The 27,888-nt window shown below is 42.5% G+C and overlaps 1 protein-coding gene, 1 long non-coding RNA gene and 1 other non-coding gene across 10 annotated transcripts in view; 2 read left to right on the forward strand and 1 right to left on the reverse strand.

The window, feature by feature from the left end:
• Positions 1-27,888, forward strand: part of NHSL2 (NHS like 2) — a 241,463-nt gene that overhangs the window by 90,673 nt on the left and 122,902 nt on the right. For 4 of the 8 annotated variants that reach the window (XM_032475494.1, XM_032475487.1, XM_032475495.1 and 1 more), the window contains exon 2: positions 93-161. The exons of 1 other annotated variant lie outside the window; for it this stretch is intronic. In XM_032475494.1, the coding sequence (XP_032331385.1) occupies positions 93-161 (69 nt within the window). Of the gene's footprint in view, positions 1-92; positions 162-19,578; positions 19,795-27,888 lie in introns of those variants that run through there. 3 more of the 8 variants (XM_032475492.1, XM_032475490.1, XM_032475498.1) reach the window with 3 other exon arrangements.
• On the forward strand, positions 3,362-3,433 carry TRNAI-AAU. Its single transcript has one exon. It is a non-coding gene; the product is annotated as a tRNA-Ile (tRNA).
• Positions 6,378-27,488, reverse strand: LOC116662150. Its single transcript, XR_004318132.1, has 3 exons — positions 27,473-27,488; positions 21,709-21,713; positions 6,378-6,453 (listed from the first exon to the last, which is right to left on the reverse strand). It is a non-coding gene; the product is annotated as an uncharacterized LOC116662150 (long non-coding RNA).

A 27,888-nucleotide genomic window follows, 5' to 3' on the forward strand; every position in this document is an offset into this window, starting at 1 on the left:
TTTGGAAGAGGAAGGCAGCCAACCCATGATGAACCTACATAGAGCAGATGAAAAAAATTCTCACTTTCTCTTACCTTCTGATCTCCTTGCAGGTGCCTCCCATTGGTCAAAACTAACCAGAAGCCAGAGGGCAAGGGAACCCGTCGATGCAGTCCATACAGGTCAGCCTACCAGGGCCCAAAACTGGGTGGAGAAGGGTGGATGGGATCTGGAGGGGCAAATGGAAAATGTCCAGAACCACTTGCTAGCTTTGTAGCTGGCCGCCTCACTTACTGTAGACCTCCACTGAAATGTTACCCTCTTGGCCAAGTCTTCTGTGGCCCCCATTTTTCTTTTCCTTTGTAAAGGTAGATTTATTTCCTTACTTGCTAAATGGAACACATTTATTGAAGTCATACCACGGGGCAGACCCCTGTACACAAACAACTCATTTAATCCCTATAGCCATCCTGTGAGAAAAGAGACCATTTTACAGGTGAGAAAACTGGGGGCATGCATTTAATGCTCAAAACAATTATCTGAGATAGATAACATTTTAGTTCCCTACTGTGGATGAGGAAACTGAGGCCTGCAGAGGTTCTGAAAATTATCTGGCTACCGTTTCTCAAATTTTAGTCCCCAGGACCCAACACCATTCATCCTCCAACCATGATGGGTTTTTTTTTCCCATAGCACTTAATACCACCTAACATATAATTTCTTTATCTCGCCTATCATCTGCTCCCCCACTAGAATAGGGGCAGGGACTTTGTTTTATTCACCACTATTATCAGTGCCTAGAGTAGTACCTGGCACACAGTAGGTGCTCAATAAATATCTGATCGATGAATGAATGAATGCACTCTCAGAAGCCATCCTGAAATGAGTTTCCTCTCAGCCAGGCACTGCGGGGCATGGGTGTTCAACTGTCGTTCGTGCCTGCTCTCAGTTTCCTCCAGAGAGACTTGACTGCTGCCATGTTTTCAAGTCAGAGGGTGGGGACCCAGCATTGAAAGTTGCATGACACTTTGTGGTCTTGAACCTTATGGAAACTGCTGTTGCACTGATTAGTGTGGGCTGCTGAGCTTGTGAGTTTTATAAGTTGTCAGCAGTGATGGATAGATTCGCGACCATGGGGACCCTGGCCTTTCCAGGTGGTACTTCGGTACCTCAGTGGTAAGTACTAGTCAGCCTGTTTCCATTATGGTGGGCTCATGAACCACTTCCTTGGGGCTCAATGGCAGGGGGACATGAGTTGGGCCCTCTGGCCATAGTGGTGATGAAACAGGGATAGGTCAGACCAGGACAAGCTAAACAGGTTTGAATTCCTAGAACACTGTAGCAGTGTCCAGGATACTGTTTTTACTATACAATTGGTATATGAATATACTCTCATTGTGAAAAAAATCAAACAATCTAGCTACAGTTAAAATCTTCTTCCCTCTCCAACTCTGCTGCCCAGAAGCAAGCAGTATTATCAACAAAAAATGCCCTCTTCCAAATCTTCTATTTATGCATAGTTTGGTTGTTTGTGGGGTATTTAAAAATAAATGGGCAACATTATTTACAATAGCCAAGACATGGAAACAACCTAAATATCCATTGACAGATGAATGGATAAAGAAGTTGTGGTGTACCTCACACCAGTCACAATGGCCATCATTAAAAAGCCCACAAATGATAAATGCTGGAGAGGGTGTGGAGAAAAGGGAACCCTTTTACACTGGCGGTGGGAATGTAGTTTGGTGCAGCCACTGTGGAAAACAGTATGGTGATTCCTCAAAAAACTAAAAATAGACTTACCATATGATCTAGCAATCCCACTCCTGGGTATATATCCAGAGGGAACTCTAACTTGAAAAGATACATGCACCCCAATGTTCATAGCACTATATACAATAGCCAAGACATGGAATCAACCTAAACGTCCATTGACAGATGAATGGATAAAGGAGTTGTGGTATATTTATACAATGGAATACTACTCAGCCATAAAAAGAATGAAATAATGACATTTGCAGCAACACGGATGGACCTAGAGATCACCATTCTAAGTAAAGTAAGTGAGAAAGAGAAAGAAAAATACTATATGATGTTACTCATATGTGGAAGCTAAAAAAAGAGGACACTAATGAATTTGTCTACAAAACAGAAACAGACTTGCAAACATAGTAAACAATCTTACAGTTACCAGGGGGAAAAGAGGTGGAAAGGGATAAATTTAGGAGATTGAGATTTGCAAATGTTAGCCACTATATATAAAAATAGATTAAAAAAACAATTTTTTTCTGTATACCACAGGGAACTATATTCAATATCTTGTAATAACCTTTAATGAAAATGAATATATGTATGTATATTCATGACTGGGACATTGTGCTGTACACCAGAGATTGACACATTGTAACTGACTATACTTCAATTAAAAAAAAGAAGTTGTAATATATATATATGGCTGAAACATGCTGTACACCAGCAATTGACACAACGTTGTAAACTGACTATATGTCTATTAAATAAAAAGAAATGGTATTGCACTGTATATACTGATCAATAACTTGTTTTTCACTTAACAATGTATCTTGGAAACCTTACCATGTTAGGACACATGGATCTAACTCATTCTATTTTTATTCAACTTTTTATTTTGAGGTAATTTTAGATTCACATGCAGTTTAAGAAATATCAGAGAGATGCCACATACCCTTCACCCAGTTTTCCTCAATTGCAGCCTCTTGCAAAACTATGGTACAATATCACCAGCAGGATGATGACATCAATACAGTCAAGATACAGAAGATTTCATAATCACAAGGATATCTCAAGTTGCCCTCTCATAGCTACACCCAATTTTCCCCCACTCCACCTCCTCCTTAACCTCTGGCAACCACGAATCTGTTCTCCATTTCTAAAATTAGGTCATTTCAATAATGCTATGTAAATAAAATCATCCAGTATGTAACTTTTAGGGACTATTTAGGGTTTTTAAAAAATATTCTTTTTAGAAATCGAAGTATAGTCAGTTTACAATGTTGTGTCAATTTCTGGTGTACAGCATAATTGTTTAGTTTTTTTTTTTCAGTCAGTGTAATTCCCTGGAAATTCATCCAGGCTGTTGTGTGTATTAACAGTCTGTTCCTTTTTATTGCTGGGAGTTTTCCATGGCTTGCATGTTCTACAGATAGTTCATCCATTCGCCTGTGGAAGGACATGTGGATTATTTCCAGTTTTTGGCTACTGTAAATAAAGCTGCTATGAACCATCCCATAACAGGTTTTTATGTGAACAGAAGTTTTCATTTCTCTAGGGTAAACGTCCAAGAGTGCAATTGCTGGATCATATGGTACTTGCAAGTTCAGCTTTTAAGGTAACTTGCCAGGGGGAGGGTGTAGCTCAGTGGTAGAGCATGTGCTTAATATGCACGAGATCCTGGGTTCAATCCCCAGTATCTCCATTAAGTAAGTAAGTAAGTAAGTAAATAAGTAAATAAATAAATACCGAATTATGCCCCGCCTCAAAAAAAAATAGTAAAGTAACTTGCCAAACTGTTTTCCAGAATGACTGTACCATTTTACATTCCCATCAGCAATGAATGAGGGATCCAGTTCCTTGGCATCTTCACCAACATTTGGTGTGGTCATTTAAAAAAAAATTTAAGCCATTCTGATAGGTATGGAGTGATATTTTATTGTGGTTTTAATTTGCATGTCTCTAATGGCAAGTGATTGAACATCTTTTCCTGTGCTTATTTGCCATCCATGTAACCTTTTCAGTGAATTGTCTGTTCATGTCATGTTTTCATTGTCAAGTATAAAAATCTAGCCTATATGTCTCTCTCTAGATTTCAAACATTTTCCTTTCTCTAAAAATGTCATAGTTTTGTATTTAAGTTAGTGGTACATTTTTCCAGGTTTACTGAGATATAATTGACATACATTTTATAAAGTATACAACATGATGATCTATCTATCTATATATCTATAGACAGGTAGATATATTTATTTATATATATTTCAGAATGATTACCAAAATAAGGTTAGTTTGTGGTGCATTTTAAGTTTATTTTTTATAAGATATGAGACAGGTTGTATTAGTTTCCAGAGACTGCCATTACAAATTACCATGAACTTGATAGCTTAAAACAAAAGTTTCTTATGTCATAGTTCTGGAGGCCAGCAGTTTGAAATCAAGGTGTTGGCAGGAAACTCTAATTTGGAAAGATACATTCACCCCAGTGTTCATAGCAGCACTATTTATAATAGGCAAGACATGGAAGCAACCTAAATGTCCAATAGATGACTGGATAAGGAAGATGTGGTACACACACACACACACACACACACACACACACACACACACACACACACACACACACACACTGGAATACTACTCGGCCATAAAAAAGAATAAAACAGTGCCATTTGCAGCAACATGGATGACCTGGAGATCATCATACTAAGTGAAGTAAGCCAGAAAGAGAAAGAAAAATACCATATGATATCACTTATATGTGGAATCTAAAAAAAAAAAAAGAAAAAAAAGAAATGACACAAATGAACTTATTTACAAAACAGAGTCAGACTCAGACATAGAAAACAAACTTATGGTTACCAGTGGGGAAAAGTGGGTGTGAGGAGGGAAAGATTGGGAGTTTGTGATTTGTATATACTAACTACTACATATAAAATAGATAACCAACAAGGTCCTACTGTATAGCACAGGGAACTATATTCAATAACTTGTAATAGCCTATAATGAAAAAGAATATGAAAAGGAATATGTATTTATGTATAACTAAATCACTATGCTATACACCAGAAATTAACACAGCATTATAAACCAACTATACTTCAATTAAAAGAAAATAGGGACAGGGCCATGGTCCCTCTGGGGGCTCCTTCTAGGAGCTTCTGGAAGCCTCTTCCAGCTTCTGTCAACAACCCTTGGCTTCCTTATCTTGTGGCCACATCACTCCAGTATGTACCTCCATCTTCATATCACTTTCTTTATGCGTGTCTTCTGTGTTTCTATCACATAAGGATATTTGTCATTGGATTTAGGACCCACTTGAAAAATCCAGAATAATTTCCTCATCTCAAGATCCTTGACTTAATTCCATCTGCAAAGACCCATTTTCCAAATAAGGTGACATACACAGGTTCTAGGGATAAGGACATGGACATATTTCTTTGGGAGCTGCCATTCAACCTACTACACAGGTCAAGGTTTATTTTTTGCCTAGGTCAAGTTGCTTCTCCACCATTTGAAAAGGCTACCTTTCTTCCATGAATTGCTTTTGCAACTTTCTTGAAAATCTTTGGAATATATTTATGTAGGTCTATTTCTGGGTTCTCTACTCTGCTTGGTTGATCTATGTGCCTATCCCTCCACAACGACCAGATGGTCTTGATTATAGTAGCTACATAAATTTTGAAATTGGATGGAGTGATTCCTCTCACTTTATTCTTCTTTTTTCAAAATTGTTCTGGCTATTCTAGTTCCTTTGCTTTTCCATATATTTTTTCCATATAAATTATAGAATAAGCTTGTCTATGTCTAAAATATCCTCCTGGAATTTTGATAAGAATTGCACTAAACCTGTATATAAATTTGGGGAGAATTGACATCTGCACTATGTTGAGTTTTCTAATCCATGAACAATGGTGTATTTCTCAATTTATTTATCTTTGAATTCTTTCATCAGCATTTTGTAGTTTTGAGCATACAAGTCCTACACATGTCTTGTTATATTTACATTTAAGGATTTTATTTTGAGAAATTGTAAATCATATTGTATTTTTAATTTTGGCATCCGTTTGTTCATTGCTGGTATATAGAAATATGATTTATTTCCTTATACTTATCTTGCATCTTGCAACCTTGCTGAACTCACTTATTAGCTCTAGGAATTGTTTTGTAGTTCCCTGGGATTTTCTACGTACACCATCATCTCATCTCTAAATAGGTACAGTTTTATTTCTTCCTTTTCAATCTGTATGCCTTTCATTTCCTTTTCTTGCCTGATTGCATTGGCTAGAGCTTCCAGCGTTATGTTAAATTAGAATGCTGAGAGCAGACATTCTTGCCTTGTTCCCAGCCTGAGGAGGAAAGCATTCAGTCTTTCACCATTAGTTGTAAGTGTTTTGTAGATGCTCTTTTTCAAGTTGACAAAATGCATTTTCTTTCCTATTTCTGAGGTTTTTTTTCTTTTTTACCATAATGGGTGTTGAATTTTGTTAATTCCTCTTGCTGCATTGATTGATAAAATCATGTGATTGTTCTTCTTTAGTCTGTTAATATGGTGGGGTACATTGATTTATTTTCAGATACTGAAACTGTCTCACATCCCTGGAATAGACCCCATTTGATAATGGTGTATAATTCTTATTTATAACTGAATTCTATTTGCTAATGTTCTGTTGAGGAGTTTTGCTTCTATATTCATGAGGGATATTGGTCTGTAGTTTTCTTTTTCTGTGTGACTGCCATCTAGTTTTGGCATCAAGATAATACTAACTTCATAAAATTATTTGGGGGGTGCATTTTCTTCTCTCCTATTTTCTGGAAGAGATTGTGTAGAATTGGTGTTAATTCTTTAAACATTTGGTAGAATTCTCCAGTGAAACCATGGGACTTGGGGATTTCTCTTTTGGGAGTTTTAAAATTATGAATTCAGTTTTCTTAATGGTTATAGAGCTTGATGGTTATAGATTTTAATAAATCATCTATTTCCTATGAAGTAAATTTTGGGTGTTTGTGTTTTTCAAGGAATTGGTTGGTTTCGTCAAAATTCTCAAAGTGTGTAGACTTGTTCTTAGTATTTATTCCCTTATTATCCTTTTATTATTTTTTAATGGAGGTGCTGGGAATTGAACCTAGGACCTCATGCATGCTAAGCATGTGCTCTACCACTGAGCTCTACCCTCCCCCTCTTATTATCCTTTTGATGTCTGAAAGATCTGTAGTGACATTTGTTTTGTTACTGATATTAGTAACTTGTGTTTTCTCCCTTTTTTTCCTCCCTGTAGGTCTTACTTGAGTCTATCAATTTTACTGATTTTTGTTTCATTGATTTTTTTCTAATTGTTTTCCTGTTTCCAATGTTATTGATTTTTGCTCTTATCTTAATTTCCTTTTTTTCTATTTGCTTTGGTTTTATCTTGCTCTTCTTTTTCTAGTTTCTGGAGTTAGGAGCTTAGATTATTGATTTGAGACTTTTTCTCTTTTCTAATAGAAGTATTTTGTGCTATAAATTTCCCTTTAAACACTGCTTTAGTTGTATCCCACAAATTTCACTATGTTATATTTTCATTTTCATTCAGTTTAGTGTATTTTTAAAAATTCCTTCTTGAGATTTCATCTTTGAGCCATGGATTATTTAGAAATGTGCTGTTTGGTTTTCAAATGTTTAGATTTTTTCCAGTTATCTTTCTGTTATTCTTGATTTCTAGTTTGATTCCATTGTGGTCACAGAATACATTCCATTTTATTTCAATTGTTTTTTTAATTTGTTGAGGTTTGTTTTATAGTCCAGGATGTGATGTAACATAGTTTGTTCCATGGGCACTTGAAAAGAATGTGTAGTCTTCTGTTGTTGGATTGAGTGTTCTATGAATATCATATTAGAAACCATTGATTGAGGGTGTTGTTGACTTCTGCATCTTTGCTGATTTTTTATCTAGTAAGTCCTTCCCAGCTCCACATTCAGACATCTTTGACATCACCCCAGTAGGGGAGTTACACTTGGTTACAGGTTAGCATGGTGAAAGTCTGTGTTTTCAACCCTTTCTTTGCAAGTGGCATTGAGGATGGGAGCCATATTTTTTTTTTTCTGTGATGTTTTGCTAGAATAGAGTGGTTATTGTCTGCAGTTTTCTTTCTTGCTGGTCTACCTCCTTTTCTAGTCCTTTGGTTAGAAAGACAGCCTTTTTTGTTTTTGTTTTTTGTCTGCACCTATTGGTGTTTCCATGTTGTAAGTTTTTTGAGGGATACATGAGGCAAAACAGAAATCCAGGGAACTTACCACCATGTCATTCCTCGAGTCCTGAGGTCTCTCTGGTGTTTCTTCTCTCCACCTTTTAGAGTCTTTTTTGTATTTGCTTTATTTATGATGTTCAAGGGGTTTAAGTGTACTTAGTTTTTAGTTTTACTTAATGGGGGGAATAGGGAAAATAGTTTATCTACTCCATCTTCCCAGAAGCAGAAGTCCTAACATATTCTTTTAAAATGTTACAAAATTTTGAAGAGCATGACTTTTATTAGAGTTTATTGAACTGTTTTCTCATTTGATGAACTCAGATTGTTTCTAAATTTTTATGGCTGATAATTCAATAAGCATCCATTCAATAAATATTTGTGTACATGTGCTATAGTTGCTTTAAAACAGATGCTAAGACATGGAGTTGCTGGGTAATAGGGGTAATACTAATAGATGTTACCAAATTTCTACGTGTGATGCCTACACTCCACCCAGCAGTGTATGAGAGTATGTTTTGCTCACCTCCGTGCCAGCACTTGATAAAATCAGACTTTTAGTTACCAATATGATGGGTGGAAGATGGTATCTGATGATTGTTTTCATTTGCCTTTCCTTGATTACTAGAGGTTGAGCATTTTCCTAAATGTCTATTAGCCACTTGTAACTCTCCACTTGAATGGACTGACCAAATCCTTTGCCACATATCTTTTGTGTTGTTTGCCTTTTTTTCATTGATTTACAGAAATTATATATATAAATTAATTTTTCTACTATGTATATTACAAATAATATATCTCTCCCAGTTTATCATTTGTCTTTTAACTTTATTGATGGTGTCTTTTGTCTAAGAAAATTATTTGATGTAGATTCAAATTTATCAACCATTCCTTCATGGCCTTTGTGTTGTGTATGTGTGTTGTTTAAAAAGGGTTTTGCTACACCAAAGTCACAAATATATATGCCTACAGATTTTTCACTGTGGTTATAAGTTTTGTTTGTTTTTTTTTTTTCAGTTTATTTTCCAAGAGGAGGTAATTAGGTTTACTTATTTATTTTTTGATGGAGGCACTGAGGATTGAATCCAGGACCTAGTGCCTGCTAGGCATGCACTCTACCACTGAGCTATACCTTCCCCCTGGTTATAGGTATCTTTTATTTCTTATATTTAGTTGTTTGAGCTATGTGGAGTATGAGTGTGTGTATGTGTGTGTGTGTGTGTGTGTGTGTGTGTATGCGCGTGCATGTAGTATGAGGTAGGGATCTAATTTAGTTTTTTCCAAATGGAAAGCCAGTTTTTCCAACACTGTTTCTTGAATAATCCATCTTTTTGCCACAGGCTTATAAATGACACTTATATTATTTATTTAATATCTTTCCATGAGTTGGCTCGGGAGCTCTCTGTTCTCTTTTTACTCATTTACTTGTCTATTTCTGTGCCAATACCATACCCTATTAATTATTATAGATTTGATACCTTACATAATAAATCATCCTTCTTTGTCCTCCCCCTCCCAATTACTTTAGCTCTTCTAGTACATATTCACTTTCATATGGATGGTCAAGTCAATTTGTCCAGTTCTATGAAAAATTCCTGTAGAGATTTGATTGGAATGGCAATTCGTTTATAGATTAATTTAAGGAGAACTGATATTTTTTCTCCTTTTCCCCACACAACTTTTCCTCCTTCATGAAGAACACTGGGGCCCACATGAAAAATGTTTAGGAGGCTCAAGAACCCACATAAGCCCCCTATTCACACACACGGACACATATACACACACGCACATGCACACATTTCCGTGAATTTGTGAAAGCCTGCACTTCAGGCTCCAAGGGTAAACATTTCTTAGAAATATGGGCTCTGGGCACTAAGGCTGTTATTCAATGGTAGTCCCAAAATAGTGGGGGACAACTCCTTTTCCTGATTAAAAAGAAACAACCCCCCAGAACTCTGGCTTGATAACATACTTTGTTGGACTTCAGAGAAGGATGTGGGGAGCAGATGAAGTAGACAAGCAGCACATGGTGACACTAGGAGGCAGTGGGGCCATGATTTTCTATCCAGGAGAGCCCAGGGTGACAGCCAGTATGAATGGTGGAGGGTGTGAAGTATCAGGAATTAGAAGTAGCCCCCTCTTCCATGCTGGTGTCTATGGGGTATAATCCCAAGGAACTTGGGAATCACCCATTCCCAACAGGGTGTTCTCATTCATTGAGATATGGTATATGGGGGAAGATGGGCTGGGTTGGTAGCTGGCCCTATTTGGCCTGATGTTCTGAATAGACCACAATGTGGGTTTGAAGGCAGATCTGGCTACCTTTGGGTCCACTGCTCCAGTCCTGTGGAGCTTCTGTCTTAGGGGTGCTGATGCCTGAATGATTTACCCTTGTATAAAAATGGCCTATCGTATCACAATAGAGCCAGGCTGCTTGCCCAGTAGGGTGCCCCTTCAGCATTACTAGCTGGCAGCAGGTACCCACAGCCACTTGCACAGGTTTTGATGCCTGGCCTCAGAGTGGGGCTGCCGGAGCAGCTCAACCTACCCACTCAGGGTTCCTGCAAACTGTAGACCCAGAAGGATGTTCAGTTAGCATGAGGCTGCCCTGGAGTTTAGCTGGAGCCCGCCAAACTTTACCCAAGGATGAAGTAAGGGCTGGTTTAAGGGTTTCTTGCCAGGTGCAGATGCTGTCTGCACCAGCAGCTCTGCCCTCACCTATGTTGCATTCAGCCGAAAGGATGGACACTGCCCCAGACATGTATATCCTCCCCCACAAAGTCATGGTCTCTAGGGCAGGAGTGGCACCTGAGCTACCAGCACAACTCTCTTAATCTTAGCATCTAACAAGGCTGACGAAACATCATGCTAACAACGAAGGCAAAATCAGTAAATACCTTAGGAGAGGTACGAAGTACTATGTGGAGTTTACTTACACTACTTTTGAAAATCCAATCTATCATTAAGTTTTTTCCCACCCCAGTGTGTCTTGGGCCTGTGCCCTTTTTTTCCATTTTCATGACTCTGATTTAGGCCCTATCGAGCACTCTGGGACTACCTCAGGTGCCACTTCTCTCTGATCTGTCTTCCTCTGGTGCATCTTCCTAACTCAAAGCACTAATCATGTCCTCGACTCCATAATGAAACATCTTTCCAGAATCAAGCCCAACGTCCACCTGACTTTATTCTTAAAAGTCATTTAGAGCTTTTCCTTTATTTCCAAACTGGTAAATTGTTTATTATAGTGCTTGACTTTCAAGGTCTTCTATGATGTGGTCTGACCTTCCCTTCTGGTGTCTGTGTCTATGTGGAGTTGGGGGGCGGGGACGAAGTGGGGGTACAATTAGGAGGATAGTGTGGCTTTCACACCTTGAACTTCGGGGTCAAAGATAACTGGTTCATCTAGTCCCTCCTCTGCTTCTTAGCTGCGTGACACTGGCCATCACTTCACGTTTCTGTCGCCCTCAGTGTCCCATTGTGTTCAGGCCGTGTAACAAAACCACCCGTATTCGAGGTTAGCGATGAAGACTAGGTGAGAGTAGAGGTGATGAGGTTTCCAGTGCAGGAAGCTTCCGAGGCGGGGGTTCAGGCAGGGCGGGGCTCGGGCTGGCGGAGCAGGTGCTGCCGTCGGGGGTTGGGGGGTGCCGCTCCGGGGCTGCTTTCCGTGCGCAAAGCAGCTCCGCGCGGCTCGGTGCGTCACCAGGCGCGTGCAGAGGCGGCGAGCAGTCAGGGGCGGCCAGTGCGGGCGCAGCCGGCGGGATGAGTCACGCTCCCTCAGCGCCTCCGGAACAGGCGGCTCCTCCGTAGCGGCTGGGCCCGGCCCGGCGGATCAGCGGAGCCTGCCTCGCGCCCGGCAGAGGGCGCTGCAGTGCAGCTGCTCCAGCTGCCAAAGGCTGGCGCTGCCTGTGGCTCAGAGGGAAAGACTGGGGAGGGGGGGACACACGCAGGTCTCTGCAGTCCTAGCGGTGGCTTTGCTTTTAACGAAAACGCTTGGTTTTAACACGGAAATGAAAACGTACCTCACAATGATCAGTCCGTGTACAGGGTGATGGGGCTGCCAGGACCTTGCTGGAGAGGGTCTCTTCTTGCTTGCCCCAAGCTTTTGAACAGGGATGTATTTCAGAAGCTGGCGACTTCCCCACTCTCCCCAGAGAGGGTCCCTGATAGGGTGGGTCTCCTCTTTCCAAAATAGATCTGCCTGGGGGGCCCAGCCTGTAATCTCCCTTCTTACCTTTCCTACCCGAAGTGATGGAGGTTCCAAAGATGTGGGCAGACCTCTAGCTATCAGGGGACCAGGGTTTCAATGCTAGGTCCATTTCCATGTTTCTGTGTGACCCTAGCCATTTCATTCATTCATCCATTCAGAAAACATTGACTGTGTCCACAATGCACTGATCGTGGGGGGAAGGGAGGAAGCCAAACTGACCAATTACCCTAACCTTAAAACAGTTTATGGGCCCCACACATAAGTGATCTATAAATATTTGCTGAATAAATAAATGCTACGATTTAATCACTACACACGAGGGCAGAGGTTTTTTGGTCACTGATGTGTCCTAGGTGCCTCAAACAGTGCTTGACGCACCGTAGGTGCTCAGTAGTGTGCCAAGTGGACGATAAAGGAATGCATTAAGCATTTTGTGAGCGCAGAGATCATCTAATCCACAAGAGTATGTGATGTTTGAGCCAAGTCTTGAAGAAGAGTGGGTGTTAGCTAGGCACCCAGGGCCGGAGGGGAGGGCAATATGGGCAGAGAGAGGCACCCGTGCCAAGGTACAGAGCCTGCGCTGTCATTACCTCTGCGTCTCAATTCCCCCTTGTAAGAAAAAAAAAAAGGATAAGGTTGGCCTGGTAACCTCTCAAATTCTTCAGGCTCTGAGATTCACTGATTCTAAAAATGAATCCAGTTACCCAGGTTGGGGCCTGACCAGTGTTGGGCAGTTTTACAGTTTGAGAAATTCAGATTTTAACTTTTGACTGGGTGCATCTTCAGAATAGAAACTTGGTGATTTTAGGCATCCCTTTTCCACCCCCCCCCCCCCCCCCGCTCTGTCTTTCACCTTGGAAATCTCCTTCAAGTCCTCATACAGTGAATTATCTATGCCAAAAAAGTCAGCACTTACTTGTATATTGCCATGATTTTTCTTTGTATGAATTTGGTTTTTGAAATAAAGCCTTTGTTAAGTTCATATTTTCAAACTGACACAGTTAACTGTAGGCAAAACAGAAAAGTACACAGAAGAAAATAAAAACTACCCATCCTTCACCTACCTGATGGAGTTCCTTGAGGATTTGTTATGCCTTCATTAAAATGCACACACACACACACACACACACACACGAGCTCAAACAACGCACTGTCACAGATGATGGCTGTTGTATGAGTCTTATGTTTCCAATGAAAGCATGAGCTGGGGGCAGTTCTCTATTACCCTCCACTGGTTGTGTCTCTGATGGGAAGAGATATTAGCTGGGACCCCAAAAGTCCAATTCTTTCACCAAGGTAGGCCATCATGCTAAGTTCTCAAAGACCATACTGCTCAGAAAACTTTTCATTCTGAGACAGTGCTTTGGACGCGAATCACTATGTAGCCTCCTCCTTCTGCCTGGAGTTGGGCTAGAGTAAGGCCAGATTACATGGGGGCCACCAGGCCTCTTTTGGGCCAGACCAGACAGTGCTGAGCAGCTTTCCAGAAGTGGGGTGGTAGATCTGGGGATGGGCTACTTGGGAACTTACTTCCCTACCTGCTTGCAGGGGGCCCCACAAAAAAACCCATAACCCAGGCTTACTCAATTTCCCTTGGTCCCTCCCATTAAAAACTTCATCCCCAGCACCCTGGCCCTTATTGTGTCTTAGTTCCTTGCTATTCAGGGAGGATCCATGGGCCAGTGGTATAGACAACAAGATCTCTAGGTGATGGTTGGTATATTAATGTTTAAGAAGTAAAGTGCAAGGAGCAGAGTATAGCTCAGTGGTAGAGCCCATGCTTAGCATACACAAGGTCCTGGGTTCAATCCCCAGTACCTGCATTAAAAATAGTAAATAAATAAACAAACCTAATTACCTCCCCCTAAAAAAGAAGTGCAGATTCTATTTCAGAAGGTCTGGGGTGGAACCTGAAATTCTTCGTTTCTTAACAAGTTCCCAAGCAATAGTGTTGCAGCCGGTCCACAGACCACACTTTGAGTAGCAAAGATCTACAAGCTTCTTTTGCCTTCCTTTGTCGTCCCTGAAGATGAAGGAGCAGGAGAGGCCTCCAGCATCTCACACACACACACACACACACACACACACACACACACACACGTGCGTGCGCGCACACACATGGAGTTGAGTGCTATGTCCTGGATGTTGAGTAAATGTTTGGTGAGTGAATGCATGAAGTTGATGAGTGAGAAGACTTAAAGCTACACTCCCATCCCTTCCAGCCTTTAAGGACTTGCCCGTTTCAGTGGCGATATCTTCAAGTTCAGTCATCAGATGGAATTGGTTCCTTAGCCCTTGTTGCCTGGCTTCATTTTCCCTTTCTCAATGCTTCTATTCTCATCCAGACCCTTTTCACCTAGCCCCAGCCTTCCTGTCTGATCCCATTCCCCTCCAGTTTACCAGTAAACCTCTGTAGCTACACATCAGGCTTTAAAGAAACGTTTGCAGCATCTTTCTTCTCCACTCTGAACATGCTTTTACTACTTGGGTATCTAGTTCCTGGAAACCTTATCTGGTTTTCCCAACTCCCTCCAACCCTGTTACAGCCTGCTGCTTAAGCTTGATGCACACTTGGATTCCAGATGCTGATTCCTTGACCTGCCCTGCTGTACCCTCACACCCAGATCCTTTTGCATTGCAGCCCGCTTACAGCACCCCAGGCCCCTGCTTGGCCTGCAGGGAAAGTCAAACATAGCAGCCTGGTTCTCTATTCACATCTTTCTATTACTTTATAGATCTTGTCTTAATAAGTAAACTCAAAGCTCCTGGAGGGCAGGGCTGTCTGTGTCTTATTCCTCTCTTTCTCCCTGGCAATACCAGCATCTTCATTCATTCATTCATTTCTCAGAGACTGAATCTCCATTGCATGCTGGGCCTGATACCAAGTGCTGGGGCAGCAGAGGGGAGACAGACACAGTCTAGCACACTCTAGGAGATTTAGGGCAACAGGAAAGTCCACTAACATGAGACTGGCAAACTGATGTGGAGCCTCGGCCAATAGAAATATTTGTGAAAATGGTGAACAGCAGGGCTTGCCCACACTCAGGACAGATGAGGAGGCAATTTGGGCTGGTGGGTGCTGGAGGCCCACCTTAAGGGGCTTTGGGGAGAAATGGGAGAGGGAGGTGGAATATTGTCTACATTTTGCAAAATGAAGGTGTAGAAGGGGAAGTAGCAATTATGGTCCTAACCAAAACAAAGTTTCCAGTTGGTACCTGAAACAATAGGATTTGGGGTGTAATTCTGAGAGGCGGGTGATGTCATGGGAATGGTGTTCAACTAAACTTTCTAGAACTCAGCTTCCACAGCCCTTTGACCTGGGTTTCGGTGCCAGCTCTCCCTCTCGCTCGCTGTCAGACCTTGGCCGGGCTCCATCCCCTCGAGCGACCTTGGAAGCTTCTTCCAAGACTGGATGCGGGCTGGGGAGGCGGGTGAGGATTGGAGGGAGAAAGGGCCTGCCCCGAGGCAGGTGTGGGGACATGGTGAGGGAGCTAATGGATTGGTACCATATTTAAGAGGAAATGGAGTTGTTACTGAAGGCTAGTTCATGTGCCAGCCCCATCATGAGGCCAAACAAACTGAAACATCGGAGTTTGGAGCAGAGAAAGGTTTATTGCAGGGCTGAGCAAGGAGAATGGGGTGGCTCATGCCCAAGAAAACCCCCAACTCCCTGAAGGGTTTCAGCAAAGCATACTTAAAGGCCAGGTGAGGGAGGGAGTTGCAGGGTACGTGATCAGCTCGTGCACAATCCTCTGACTGGTTGATGTTGAGGTAACAGGGCAGTCAACACTGTCAACCCCTGGGTGCCAGAAGGTCTGGGGGCCACGTGCTCTTCCTTTGGTGGTGGTTTTTAGCATCTGAGAAACTCAGGAAATACACATGAGATACTATCATCTGGGAACTTCAGAGAGGAGCTGCAGCAGAGGATATGGGGAAGGGGTCTGACCCTGGAAGGCCCCACAGGGTCTTGCTCGGTTACAGAACTGACCAAAACTGTCAACTGACCAGATGGTGGAGAGAAAGGAGAGGTCCAAGAGGATGGAGATTATGGTCCAACCCAAGAGGATGGAGGGAGAGGCATCTTGGCTTGCAGGCCTAGCGCTGCCAGAAAACTGCCACGGGGCCTTCAGCAAGTCTTTGCTTCTTTCTGGGTCTCAGTTGCCACATCTGCACACTGAAGGGATGGCTTTGATCCTCTCCAACTCCCTTCCTTACCCATGACAGCTGCAGTAAGTTAGGGAGTGCTTCCTGTTTCCAAATTACCCTTTCTTTAGCTTATTAGAAGTTTCTAGACTCACAAGTGGGAAGTCTGAGGCCAGGGCGGAGCCTGTAACTGCAGCGCCTTTGGCAGTGGGGGTGGGTGGTTTGGACAGCAAGTGGGGCCACAGGGAGAGGCTTTGGAGACGGTCCTGTGGTGAAGCCCCAGGGCAGGCAGTCCCTGAAAAGGAGCTTGTTTCTTGGCCTCAGAAGACCTAGCCTTGGCAGTGTTTTAAAAGAGATATTTAAAGATCCCAGGTCCCAGAAGAATACAAATGGCACAGCATTGTGAATGGTGTTGGAGTCATCTTTGCAGATGGGGGGAGCCTAGCTGGAGGTAGGGCTTTGCCCTGGGGTTTGGGTAAATGAACCCGACACCCTGATTGATAGAAGCCCATTTGTAGATAACAATAAGCCCTCGCACTTAAAGAACATCTGCTCTGTCCTAGACCTGGACCTAAGCCCTTTACATGCACTCCTTCGCTCATTACATCCTCATAGCAGCCCCCCTCTTACAGATGAGGAGACAGGCACAGAGAGGCTAAATAGGTTGGCTCAGATCACACAGCTAATGAGCAGAGGAGTGGGCAGACCTGTCTCCAGTGCCAGAAACCTCAGTGCTATCAGCAACATTTGTGATTGTCACCCGTAGAATTAGAGCTTTTTTTCACATCACATCACAGTTGTTGCAGGTATCTCAGAAAATCATTTATGTGCATTACTGCCTCAAAATGATGGCAGTTCTTAGCCCAGCTGCTAGATCTTGTTACAGTGAGTGTGTTCATCAAAAAGCACATATGATGATCTTACAATAGCCTATAATGAAAAAGAATATGAAAAGGAATATGTATGTATAACTGAATCACTATGCTGTACACCAGAAATCAACACATTAAAAGCCACCTACACATCAATAAAAAACAAAACAAAAGAATATTTAAAAAATAAATATCACCAAAAAGGAGAAAAAAGAAGAAAAAAAGCACATATAACTACATTGTAAATTGCACTTCAATGTACAGTGATCAGTTTCCTTTTGTAATCCTAGGTAATCTAATGTATTTAAAGACTTTTTTTTTTCTCTGAGAAAGGGTCCATAGGCAGCACTAGACTGCCAGAGGGGTTTGCTCGAAGGCTTCTCTGATAGAGGGCGGACTGGAGAGTAGGGAACCATGTGTACTAAGCACCTCTCAGTGCCAGGCACCCGCCCATGCACTTTCACTGCAGCCCCGTGACCTCAGGAGCTTGATGTGATTATCCTACTTGGCACATGAGGAGACCGGGGCTCACGAGGAGGAGAGCCTCATCCACAGTCACCATCAAGTAAGTGGCTAAGCTGGGCTGTGCATCCAGATCTGTCTGACCAGAGTCCATTTTGTAACCACTGCAGCTCTCTGTCTTCCCTGGAAGATGGGTTCCAGACCTCAAATGCAGTTTCCCTGAATACAATTGACCTCCTTAGGACAAAGGACAGATGAGTGCATACGAGGTGACACTTTTTCAGCCCCAGTGCATCTCCAGACCTGGGGTATGAGAGGAAAGCCCTTCCAGGGAGGAGGGAAGCATCTTGAGAGCAATACCGGGTTTGATAGTTGGCAGCCAAGGAGATGTGGCATAATGGCTGACAGCCACATGCCTGAGTTCAAATCCCACTCTTGGACCAATTACTTCACCTCTTGATGCCTCAGTTTCCTCAATTGTGAAATGAGGATAACGATGGTACCTCCTACGGTGGGCATGAGGATTCAGTGAGGTAACACACAGAAAGCCCTTGACATTATGTCTGGCACGGTGGTGTGAGCCCTTGCCATTCTTTTCTCTAGAGAGCATGATGCACAGAGGGAAGAACTTCTGGCAGAACTTTGGGAGATGCCAACCCTTTGTCTTTCCCCTTATCTGTTATGTGATCACTCTTGCTCTGATCCCCTAATGTAATCAGCGGGGGGAGCCCTCCAACCCGTGGCTTCTGCCTTTGACTGCACATTAGGGTCACCTGCAGAGCTTTTATACCCGCGGGTGCCCAAGGCGGCCCAGACTAATGGAATCTGACTCCAGGGGCGAGGCATTTTTTTCCAAAGCTCCTCAGGAGATTCTCAGCTGAGAACCGTGGCCTCAAAAGGAAATGGGGTTGTGTGCTGCTCTTTGGAGCAAGAAAGGAGGGGGGAGCTCAGAGACCATGCTGGGTTCTGCAGGCAGGATGAAAAGGAACAGAAGCTCAGATGTGGAGAGGAGGCAGGCAGCTTTAGGGAAGAAAAGGAGCTGGAGCCTGTAGGAAGAAAGAGCCACCAGGGCCAGAGACTGGCCCCTGGCCCTCCCAGGCCGATGGCCGAGGTGGTTTTCCTGCAGAATAAATAGGAAATACGGGGATGAGGGGAAGATGAGGATGTGTTCACAGCCTCCTTCTGTGCCCTCAAATGGCAGATCCTGATGGGTTGTTAACACCTTGTTAAGAACATAGGAGACAGGCTATTCCTTCTCCTCCCCAGCACATGCACAGAATAGCTCCTGGTCTACCCACTCACCAGCTCATACCTGAATTCCACTGCCCCCCAAACCCAGCAGAAAGTCTCAGGTCTGATCCATGTAAATATCTGGCAGCTAGAGCAGGACAGCCCACCGGGGGTGTTGGGGTGGTCAGATGCCCAGTGCCCAAGGGTGCTACCTTCTGCCGTAACAGGAGACAGCAGAAGCTGGGAGCTCGGCAGGGCTGCCACTATTAGCTTTTCATTTGTCAAGAAAGGAAACCATGAACGAGAGACAGAAAGTGGCTTGCTCACGGTGACACAGGAAGTAGTGAGAGGTGGGACTCCTGGGCCAGTGCTCTTTTTCCCACACCCACCACCAGACTTCAGCTTTTGGCGAGCAGAGTCTCTTGAGTCATCCAGCAGAGATCTTGAGTTGGCTACTCCACGGGAATCTCAAATACACCTCCAGTTCTGGGTCTGGATTAAGAGCGAAGGTGCGGGACATTTGGGGTTTTGCACTTGTGTTGCCTTCCCCCTATCTTTTGTTCTGGGATACACTGGGGCCAGGTGAGCTTTTCCTCCCCTCACCCTGCCCCCCCCCCCAAGTGGAGACTATGTCTTTAAGAAAGGACGAGTCAGAGCCGCAGGGATCAGTTTCAAGCAGCCCTCAGAAGGCAAATCTGGATTGAGTTTAGGAGGAAAAAAGAAGGGGTTAGCTTTGGTCCTGCCTCTTTTCCTTTTTCTCCTTTGCTCGTCCCTCCTCCGGCCTTAGTCTGGAAATTCAGTTCACTTGGCCAAGAGGTTATGAAGCCCAGGGCTTTCCCCAGCAGCCTTGTCCTCTCATCTTGTTCCTCCTCCAGCTCCCAAGCATACGATCTGGAGGACTGCTGGGCAAGTTGCTGGAATGACTAGGTACGTAGTCTGGACATTTGAACCTTTGCCCTGTCAGTGAGGTCTGGGAGTGTCCAACATGGACTTGGTAGGGGGTGGGAGGGAGACCCCAAGACCTCCAAAAGCCTTGGTAATTGAGGCAGGAAGAAGATGGGAGGGCTTTGGCCATAGCCTTCTTGGTGACTCCACCAGGCGCTCTGTGTTTGGGAGTCTGTAAGCTCAGAGAGAGAGAGACCTTGTACGTGCAGCCTGGCCCTTGCCTCCCCAACCCCTGACGGGTGGGACTTTGGGAGTGTGGAGTGTTAAGTTTGCTGTTGCTGCTGCTGCTGGAAGAATTGAGGCCAGAGGGGTGCTGGGAACCCCAAAAGAAAGGCAGATGGGAGCATATCCAGCCCCAGCCATTTGTCTGTCCGTGACACACTGGTATATAACCTCTCGGGTGAGGCAAATGGGATTTAGTCAGCTCGAGTTGCACGTGCCGTGGCAGGGAGCCATACAAGTTCATCTCGGGCTTGTTTTCAGCTTTGTGGATGACTGCAAGCAAGGCTGTTAGTTTCTAAGGACTTCAGTTTACACTTCAGAGAAAAGAACTTAATGCTACTTAGCTGTAAGGAGGGAAACAGAGAAAGAGGTAGGGAAGGCAAACTGGGCCAGTGATGGAGCTTCAGGGTGAGCTTGGGATTTCTGTGGGCTCAGGAATGTTTTTCTCCTGTATTTGGGGAATCATCCATGCATTTCTTTATGTGTTTATTCAACAAACATCTATTAAATGCCTTTTGGTGCCCATTGCTGCTCTGAGGAAACTGACAACCCAACATGTCTGCTGATCCTCCCCTCTGACCTCTTTCTCAAGGTCTCTCCCCCTCCCTTCCCTCGCCCCATTCCTGGTCCCTTTGAGAGGGGAAGAGGCACCAGCTTCTAGTGCACTCAGGTGACCTGATGCGGATATGATAAGTGCTGACATTGTTGGCACTAGAGTGGGTATGTCTCACCTGACAGCAATCCCTCCTTAAAGAGACTTGGGGCTGGGCCCCAAACATGACCTCAACTACTGGTCAGGAACCGGCAGGGACACAGATGTTCAGCCCAACCCCTCCTGGACAGAAGGGGTTGTCCGGGCCCCTGGTTGGACCTTCAGCATCATATGTGAGCCAAGCATTACATTTTGGATTTGCCAAGAGCATCTGAGGGCTTTGTTCTTTGTGACTTAAGCAAGTTATAACTTGGGCAGGAGGCACGCTGGGGTCTCAGCCACTAGGCTATTGAGGAAGGGGTGAGGTTCGGGATACTGGTTCTTCGGTGGTCTTTGGGTGTGGAAGGCTGAGGCATGGCAAAGATAGGCTTGTATGTACACATGCGTGTGCACGTGTGTGTTTGTGTGTATTATAGAAAGTCGCCCCTAGGAGAAAAAGCCAGGCAGTAAGTGTAACGCTGTTCAAGCAGGCTTGGGATTCAAGACTGGACTCATAACAGGCAGGTTGCACAAGGGCCCAATGAATACAGGGAAAGAGCGGTGAGACCAGAGCCAGAGTCTGCTCACGCTGCTAGGTGCAGAAATGGGAGGGGGCTGAACTGATGGGTGAGCTCCATGACTTCAGCTGAGGGGGGCTGAGTGGGACTGCCAGGAGCTACCAGCATCCTACTTAAAAACAAATCCTCACAGCCATATCTGTCTCACTGCACTCTGGGCATTTGGGCTTGAGCTGGGCTTATCCGAGGGGCTATTTCTGAGCCTAGAAGGGAGATGGGGAAGAGACCGTGTGATTTCCTGAGGCTCTGATGGTGACGCTTTGCAAACTTATCCTCGTCCACCCTTCAAATTCCACCGTGGTTACTCTTGCCTCCCCATGAAAGGCTATCATGGCGCTAGACCTCCTGTCCCCACAGGTAAGCCCTCTGCCCTCACACATTGTGCCCGCTTCCTGGATCCTGGACTGTGTCTGCAAGCTCCTGTCATTCCTTCATAGAATAAAGCTGCTACCTCCTTCGTAGAATAAAGCTGTAGAACTGAGTTTGGGTGAATGCCTCCCCTTATATATATAGGTAGGCATGTCTCCCATACACAGAAACTCTGTGTTTGGGACACAGATCTTCAGCTGGGTGGCTGAGGGGAGAGGGGCAGGGAAAGCGGAGGCAGGCAGGAATGGTGTAAGGGAGGTTAAATGCCAGCCAGCACCCTAAAGAAACTAGGGGACTGGGCCTTCCCATCTAGGGCAACTTTATGGAAGAAACTCAGTAAAGGTTGTGTTCTTTCCCTCGCGAGGGTGCATTTTGGAGAAGCACTTCGTTTCCTCTCTGTTTTCTCTACAAATCTGATTGTCTGAGGGGAGCAGGTTTTTGTGGACCATTTTTTTAAGTGGAAAAAATCACCCCTTCAATGTAAAGCTGAGTAATTCCAGTAAAAAGATCCAAGTAAATGAGGCTTCTGCCCAAGTATGGGAAAATGTCTGTCCATCTCTCCACTTAATGAGAAAAATGATCTGCCGAGTAAGTGAGTCATGCTGCCTGTCAGCAAACAGCACCGTCCCTAGCCACAGAGCCAGGAATAATGTAGGTGAGAGATGACAGCAGTCGTGATGAAGACAAGACGTGAAGGGATCCAGATTCTTGATGCCAGCAGCTGTTTGGACCACCTTTGTCCCCTCCTGCGCAATAGATAATGCACTGAACTGGGCTGCGTCATCCGTGACGCACAGATCAATACCGCTGGGGAGCGTCAGTGCATCTTGATTAGTGGGGTCTCTGCAGGGGGCACTCAGGATCAATCCACAGATCTTTGCATAGTTTAGGAGTTCTTTTTTTAAATTGAAGTATAGTTGACTTTTAATGCTGTGTTAATTTCTGGTGTACAGCGTAGTGATTCAGTTACATGTATATATGTACTTTTTCATACTCTTTATCTTTATAGGTTATTACAAGATATTGAATATAGTTCCCTGGGCTAAACAGTAAGACCTTGTTTTTCTATTTTATATATAGTAGTTAGTTAGTATCTGCAAATCCCAAACTCCTAATTGATCCCTCCCCACACCTTTCCCCTTTGGTAACCATAAGTTTGTTTTCTCTCTGCGTCTGTTTCTGGGTGGGTTGGTTGGTTGGTTTCCGGGTAAAACATACATACAGTAAATTGCATAAGGTGCTTTAGTTGTAAATGTGCAACTCAGTGAACTTTTACCTGTGTATACATCTGTGTGTACCCACAAGGCAAATCAAGATAAAGAACATTCGCAACACTCCAGAAGGCTCACTTTTGCCCTTTCCACCTGGGAGTTCTTTATTTACACGCACCTAAGTGCTGCAGCCAAATGTCTGTGATCAGTAGTGTGCTGGTAAAATTTTAACGACCAGTTCCAGTGTTTGTAGGGGGTGCCCTGCTGTGTAGCATTTGCCAATTTTTGTGGCATGAATATTCCCGCCATGGCTGATTTCAAGCTATGAATAGTTTAACAACTGGCTTGCAAAATTCTGGAGAGTTAACAGTTGGCTCTGGTGAGCCAGGGCAAACTGGCTGTGATGCAGGAACAGAGAGCCAGGTCCACACGTCTACCCAGCCCAGCCTGGTGTGTTGCAGGTAAAGATGGGCTCTAAGATACTTGCAGTGAAGAGAGAATTGCTCACGGGATTTAAAGTGATCACTAACTTTTCGTTCACACACCAGACATCAGTTGTGCCTCTATTCTAGAGTCACCAACGTGAGTAAACCATGCTTCCATCTCTCAAGTAGCTTCTATAATTTAACACATAGAGGGAGGGGCAGACATGTGGAGGTATGCATGTGACAAAGGGTTCCAGGGGTTGGGGTAGGAGACTCACGAGACTTATTGAGGGCAGCCAGGAGGGCTCATGTCTGCCTTGGAATCTGAATTACTTACCCCACTTTATATTGGGAAGTGCCTTGGGGTTGAGGAAAAGAGCATCATACACACCTGTTCTTAGATCCTGATTCTACCTCTTCCATGCTGTGTGATCTTGGGCAGGTCACCTAACCTCTCTGAGCTTCAGGTCCCTCACCTATTGAATGGGAGTAGTAGTAGTACCTGCCTCACATAGTTATTTTGACTTTTAAATAAAATACTTCATGTATAGCACTTAGCACACATAAGCACTTAATAATTATTAGCTTCAATTGGGAATTATTAGCTACTAACTTGGATGAGCCCCGAGCCTCTTTAAAAACCATTTTTTTTTCATCTATGAAATGAGAAGAAATGCCAACCTTGCCCGGGTTGTCTTGGAATTAAATGAGATCATGGAGGTGAATTGCATGTTCCCAGCAAATGCTGGTTTTCCTCCCTTCCCTGCTTTCTGATGTACTGAACCTCTCCCAAAAAAGCCCAGTTCTGACATCTTAAGAAATAAATATATCAAGTAAATATACCACTACCATCTCTTTAAAAATTTTTTTATTTTGAAATAATTATAAATTTGCTACAAATTGCAAAAAGAAAAAATGTACAGGGGGTCCTGTGACCCTTCGCAAGGTTTTCCCTGATGTTGACATCTTACATGATTCTAGTGCAATGTCAAAATTGATACTGGTACAATCCACAGAGCTTGTTTAGATTTCACCAGTTTTACATGCACTCTGTGAGTCTGTGTATGTATCTTGTGTATATGCCATTTTATTGTATGTATAGATTTGTGTAACCATCCCCACAATTGAGGTGTGTAACTGTTCGATCACCGCAAAGATCTCCCTAGTTCCACCTCTTGATAATCACACCACTCACTACCCACTTCCCACCGTCGCTAACTTCTGGCAACCAAGACTCTATTCTCCATCTATTTGGTTTATTATTTCAAGAATGTTGTGTTGAGGTACAAATTATTAGGTGTAAAATAAGCTACAATGATATGTTGCACAATATGAGGAATATAGCCAATATTTTATAATAACTATAAATGGAGTATAACCTTTAAAAGTTGTGAATCACTGTATTGTACACTTGTAACTTATATAATATTGTCCATCAACTATACTTCAATAAAAAAAAGAATGTTATATAAAGGAAATCATATCGTATGTAACCTTCTGAGACTGGCTTTTTTCATTCAGCATCATTTTCTTGAGATCCTTGCTTCTCCCAAGTTGTTGCATCTACCAAGAGTTTGCTCTTTTTTATTGCTGAGTAGTATTCCTTGGTATGAATGTACCAGCTCATTTAACCATTCACCTGTTGAAGGACATCTGTGTTGTTTCCAGTTGGGGGCTGTTATGAATTAAACTACTATAAGCATTCATGTAACAAGTTTTTCTGTGAACATAAGTTCTCATTTCTCTGGGATAAATGCCCAAGGGTGCAGTTGCTGTGTTGTGTGGTAATTGCATGCTTCATTTTTTCCACGAGGATTTTTAAATTGATGTATAGTTGGTGTACAATATTATATAAGTTTCAGGTGTGCAGCACAGTGATTCACAACTTTTAAAGGTCATATTCCATTTATAGTTATTTAAAAATATTGGCTATATTCCCTGTGCTGTACTATATATCCTTGTGGCTTATGTATTTTATACATAGTAGTTTGTACCTTTTAATCCCCTACCCCACTCTTGCCCCTCCCATTCCCTCTCCTCACTAGCAACCACTAGTTTGTTCTCTATACCTGTGAGTTTGTTTCTTTTTTGTTATATCACTAGTTTGCTTTATGTTTTAGATTTCATATATAAGTGATATACAGTATTTGTCTTTCTCTGCCTCACTTATTTTGCTTAGCATAATGTCCTCCAAGTCCATCCATGTCATTGCAAATGGCAAAATTTCATCCTTTTGTATAGGTGAGTAATATTCCTTTGTGTATATATACCACATCTTCATCCATTTATCTGTTGATGGGCACTTGGGTTGCTTCCATATCTTGGCAATTGTAAATAATGCTGCTATGAACATTGGGGTGCATATATCTTTTCAAATTAATGTTTTCAGTGTTTTTTGCATAAATATCCAGGAGTGGAATTGCTGAATCACATGGTAATTCTATTTTTAGTTTTTTGAGAAATCTCCAGTTTTCCGTAGTGGTTGCACCAATTTACTTTCCCACCAACAGTGAACAAGGGTTCCATTTTCTCCACATCCTCGCCAACATTTGTATTTGTGGTCTTTTGGATAATGGCCATTCTGACAGGTGTCAGGTGATTGTTCATTGTAGTTTTAATTTGCATTTTTCTGATGATTAATGATGTTGAGCATCTTTTCATGTGTCTGTTGGCCATCTGTATGTCTTCTTTGGAAAAATGTCTATTCAGGTCTTCTGCCCATTTTTTAATCAGTTTGTTTGTTTTTTTTGATACTGAGTTGTATGAACAGTTTATATATTTTGCATATTAACCCCTTATCATTCATATCATTTGCAAATATTTTCTCCCATTCAGTAGATTGTCTTTTTGTTTTATTGATGGTTTCCTTTGCTGTACAAAAGCTTTCAAGTTTAATTAGGTTCCATTTGTTTATTTTTGCTTTTATTTGCAAAGCTTTAGGAGACAGATAAAAAAAAAAAATATTGCTACGATTTATGTCAGAGTGTTCCACCTAGTGGCTGTACTATTTCACATTCCCACCAGCAATGTATGAATGATCCAGTTTCTTGACATCCTCACTAGCATTTGGTGTGGTTACTAATTTTTTTTATTTTAGCCATTCTGATGGATGTGATACTCACTGTGACCTTAACTTACATTTCCCCTAATGACTAACAGTGTTGAACATCTTTTCATAAGTTTATTTGCCATCTATGTATACTCTTCAGTGAAATGTCTGTTCATGGCTTTTGCCCATTTTCTAATTGGATTGTTTGTTTTTTCACTGTTGAGTTTTGAGAGTGCTTTATGTATGCTAGTATCTGGGTATGTGCTTTGTTGGGTATGTGATTTGTGAATACTTTCTCCCACTCTGCAGCTTGTCTTTTCATCATTTTCCCATTGGCTATTGCAGAGCATAAATTTTAATTTTGATGAGATTCAATTTAACAATTTTCCTTTTATGGCTGGTCCTTGCAGGGTCAAGTCCAAGAACTCTTTGCCTATCCCTAGCTATCAAAGATTTTCTTTTTTTTTTTTTTTAAAGTTTTATAGTTTTATGTTTATATTTCACTAAATGTCCATTTCAAGGTTCTTTTTCTTTTCCTCTGGGGAGGTCAATCCCTTCAGTACCATTTTTTGAAAAGGCTGTCCCTTCCTCCATTGAATTTCTTTTGTACCCTTGTCAAAAATCAGTTGAGCATAGTTTGTGGGTCTCTTTCTGGGTCCTCTGTTCCATTTCATTGATCTGTATATCTGTCCCTCCAGCAATACCACACAGTTTTGATTAATGTAGCTATATAGTAGGCCTTACCACTGAGTAGTGAGTCCTCCCACTCCTCTTTTTTTTTTCAAGATATTTTTAGCTATTCTAGGGCCAGGTGCCTTTCCACATAAATTCCACATAAATTTTAGAATAAGGTTATCCACATCTACAGAAAACCTTGTGAGATTTTGATAAGAATTGCATTAAACCTATAAACCAATTTGGGAAGAATTGAATTGAATATAACATTGAATAATGTTATTGTAATGTATTATAATTATTGTACTGAATAATATTACATTCATTGAATAACATCAACATAATAATATTGAATAACAAAAAATGAATATCTTATTAAACATTTTTGTGTCCTGTATCAATTCATGAACGATATTGGTCTGTGGGTTTCATTTTTGTACTGTCTTTGTCTGGTTTGGTATTGGGGTAATACTGAACTCATACATGAATTGGGGGAGTATTCTTTCCTCTTCTATTTCCTGTAAGAGAGTGTATAAAATTGGTGTTCATTTTTCTTTAAATGTTTGGTAGAATCTCCAGTGAAACCACCTGGGCCTAGAGATTTCTCTTTGAAAGCTTTTTAAATTTTGAATTCAATATTTTAAATCATTATAGAACTATTCAGATGATTCATTTCTTGATTGAGCTTTGGTAGCTTGTGGTTTTAAGATAGTGATCCATTTCTTCTAAGTTGTTGAATTTGAGTGTAAAGTTGTTTATAATATTTGCTTATTATTCTTGTAATGGTTTAAAGATCTGTACTGATATCCCTGTTTCACTCCTGATATTGGTGATTCGTGCTTTCTCACTTTTTTAC

This window comes from Camelus ferus, chromosome X (genome assembly GCF_009834535.1).
Source record: "Camelus ferus isolate YT-003-E chromosome X, BCGSAC_Cfer_1.0, whole genome shotgun sequence".
Lineage (NCBI taxonomy): Eukaryota > Metazoa > Chordata > Mammalia > Artiodactyla > Camelidae > Camelus > Camelus ferus.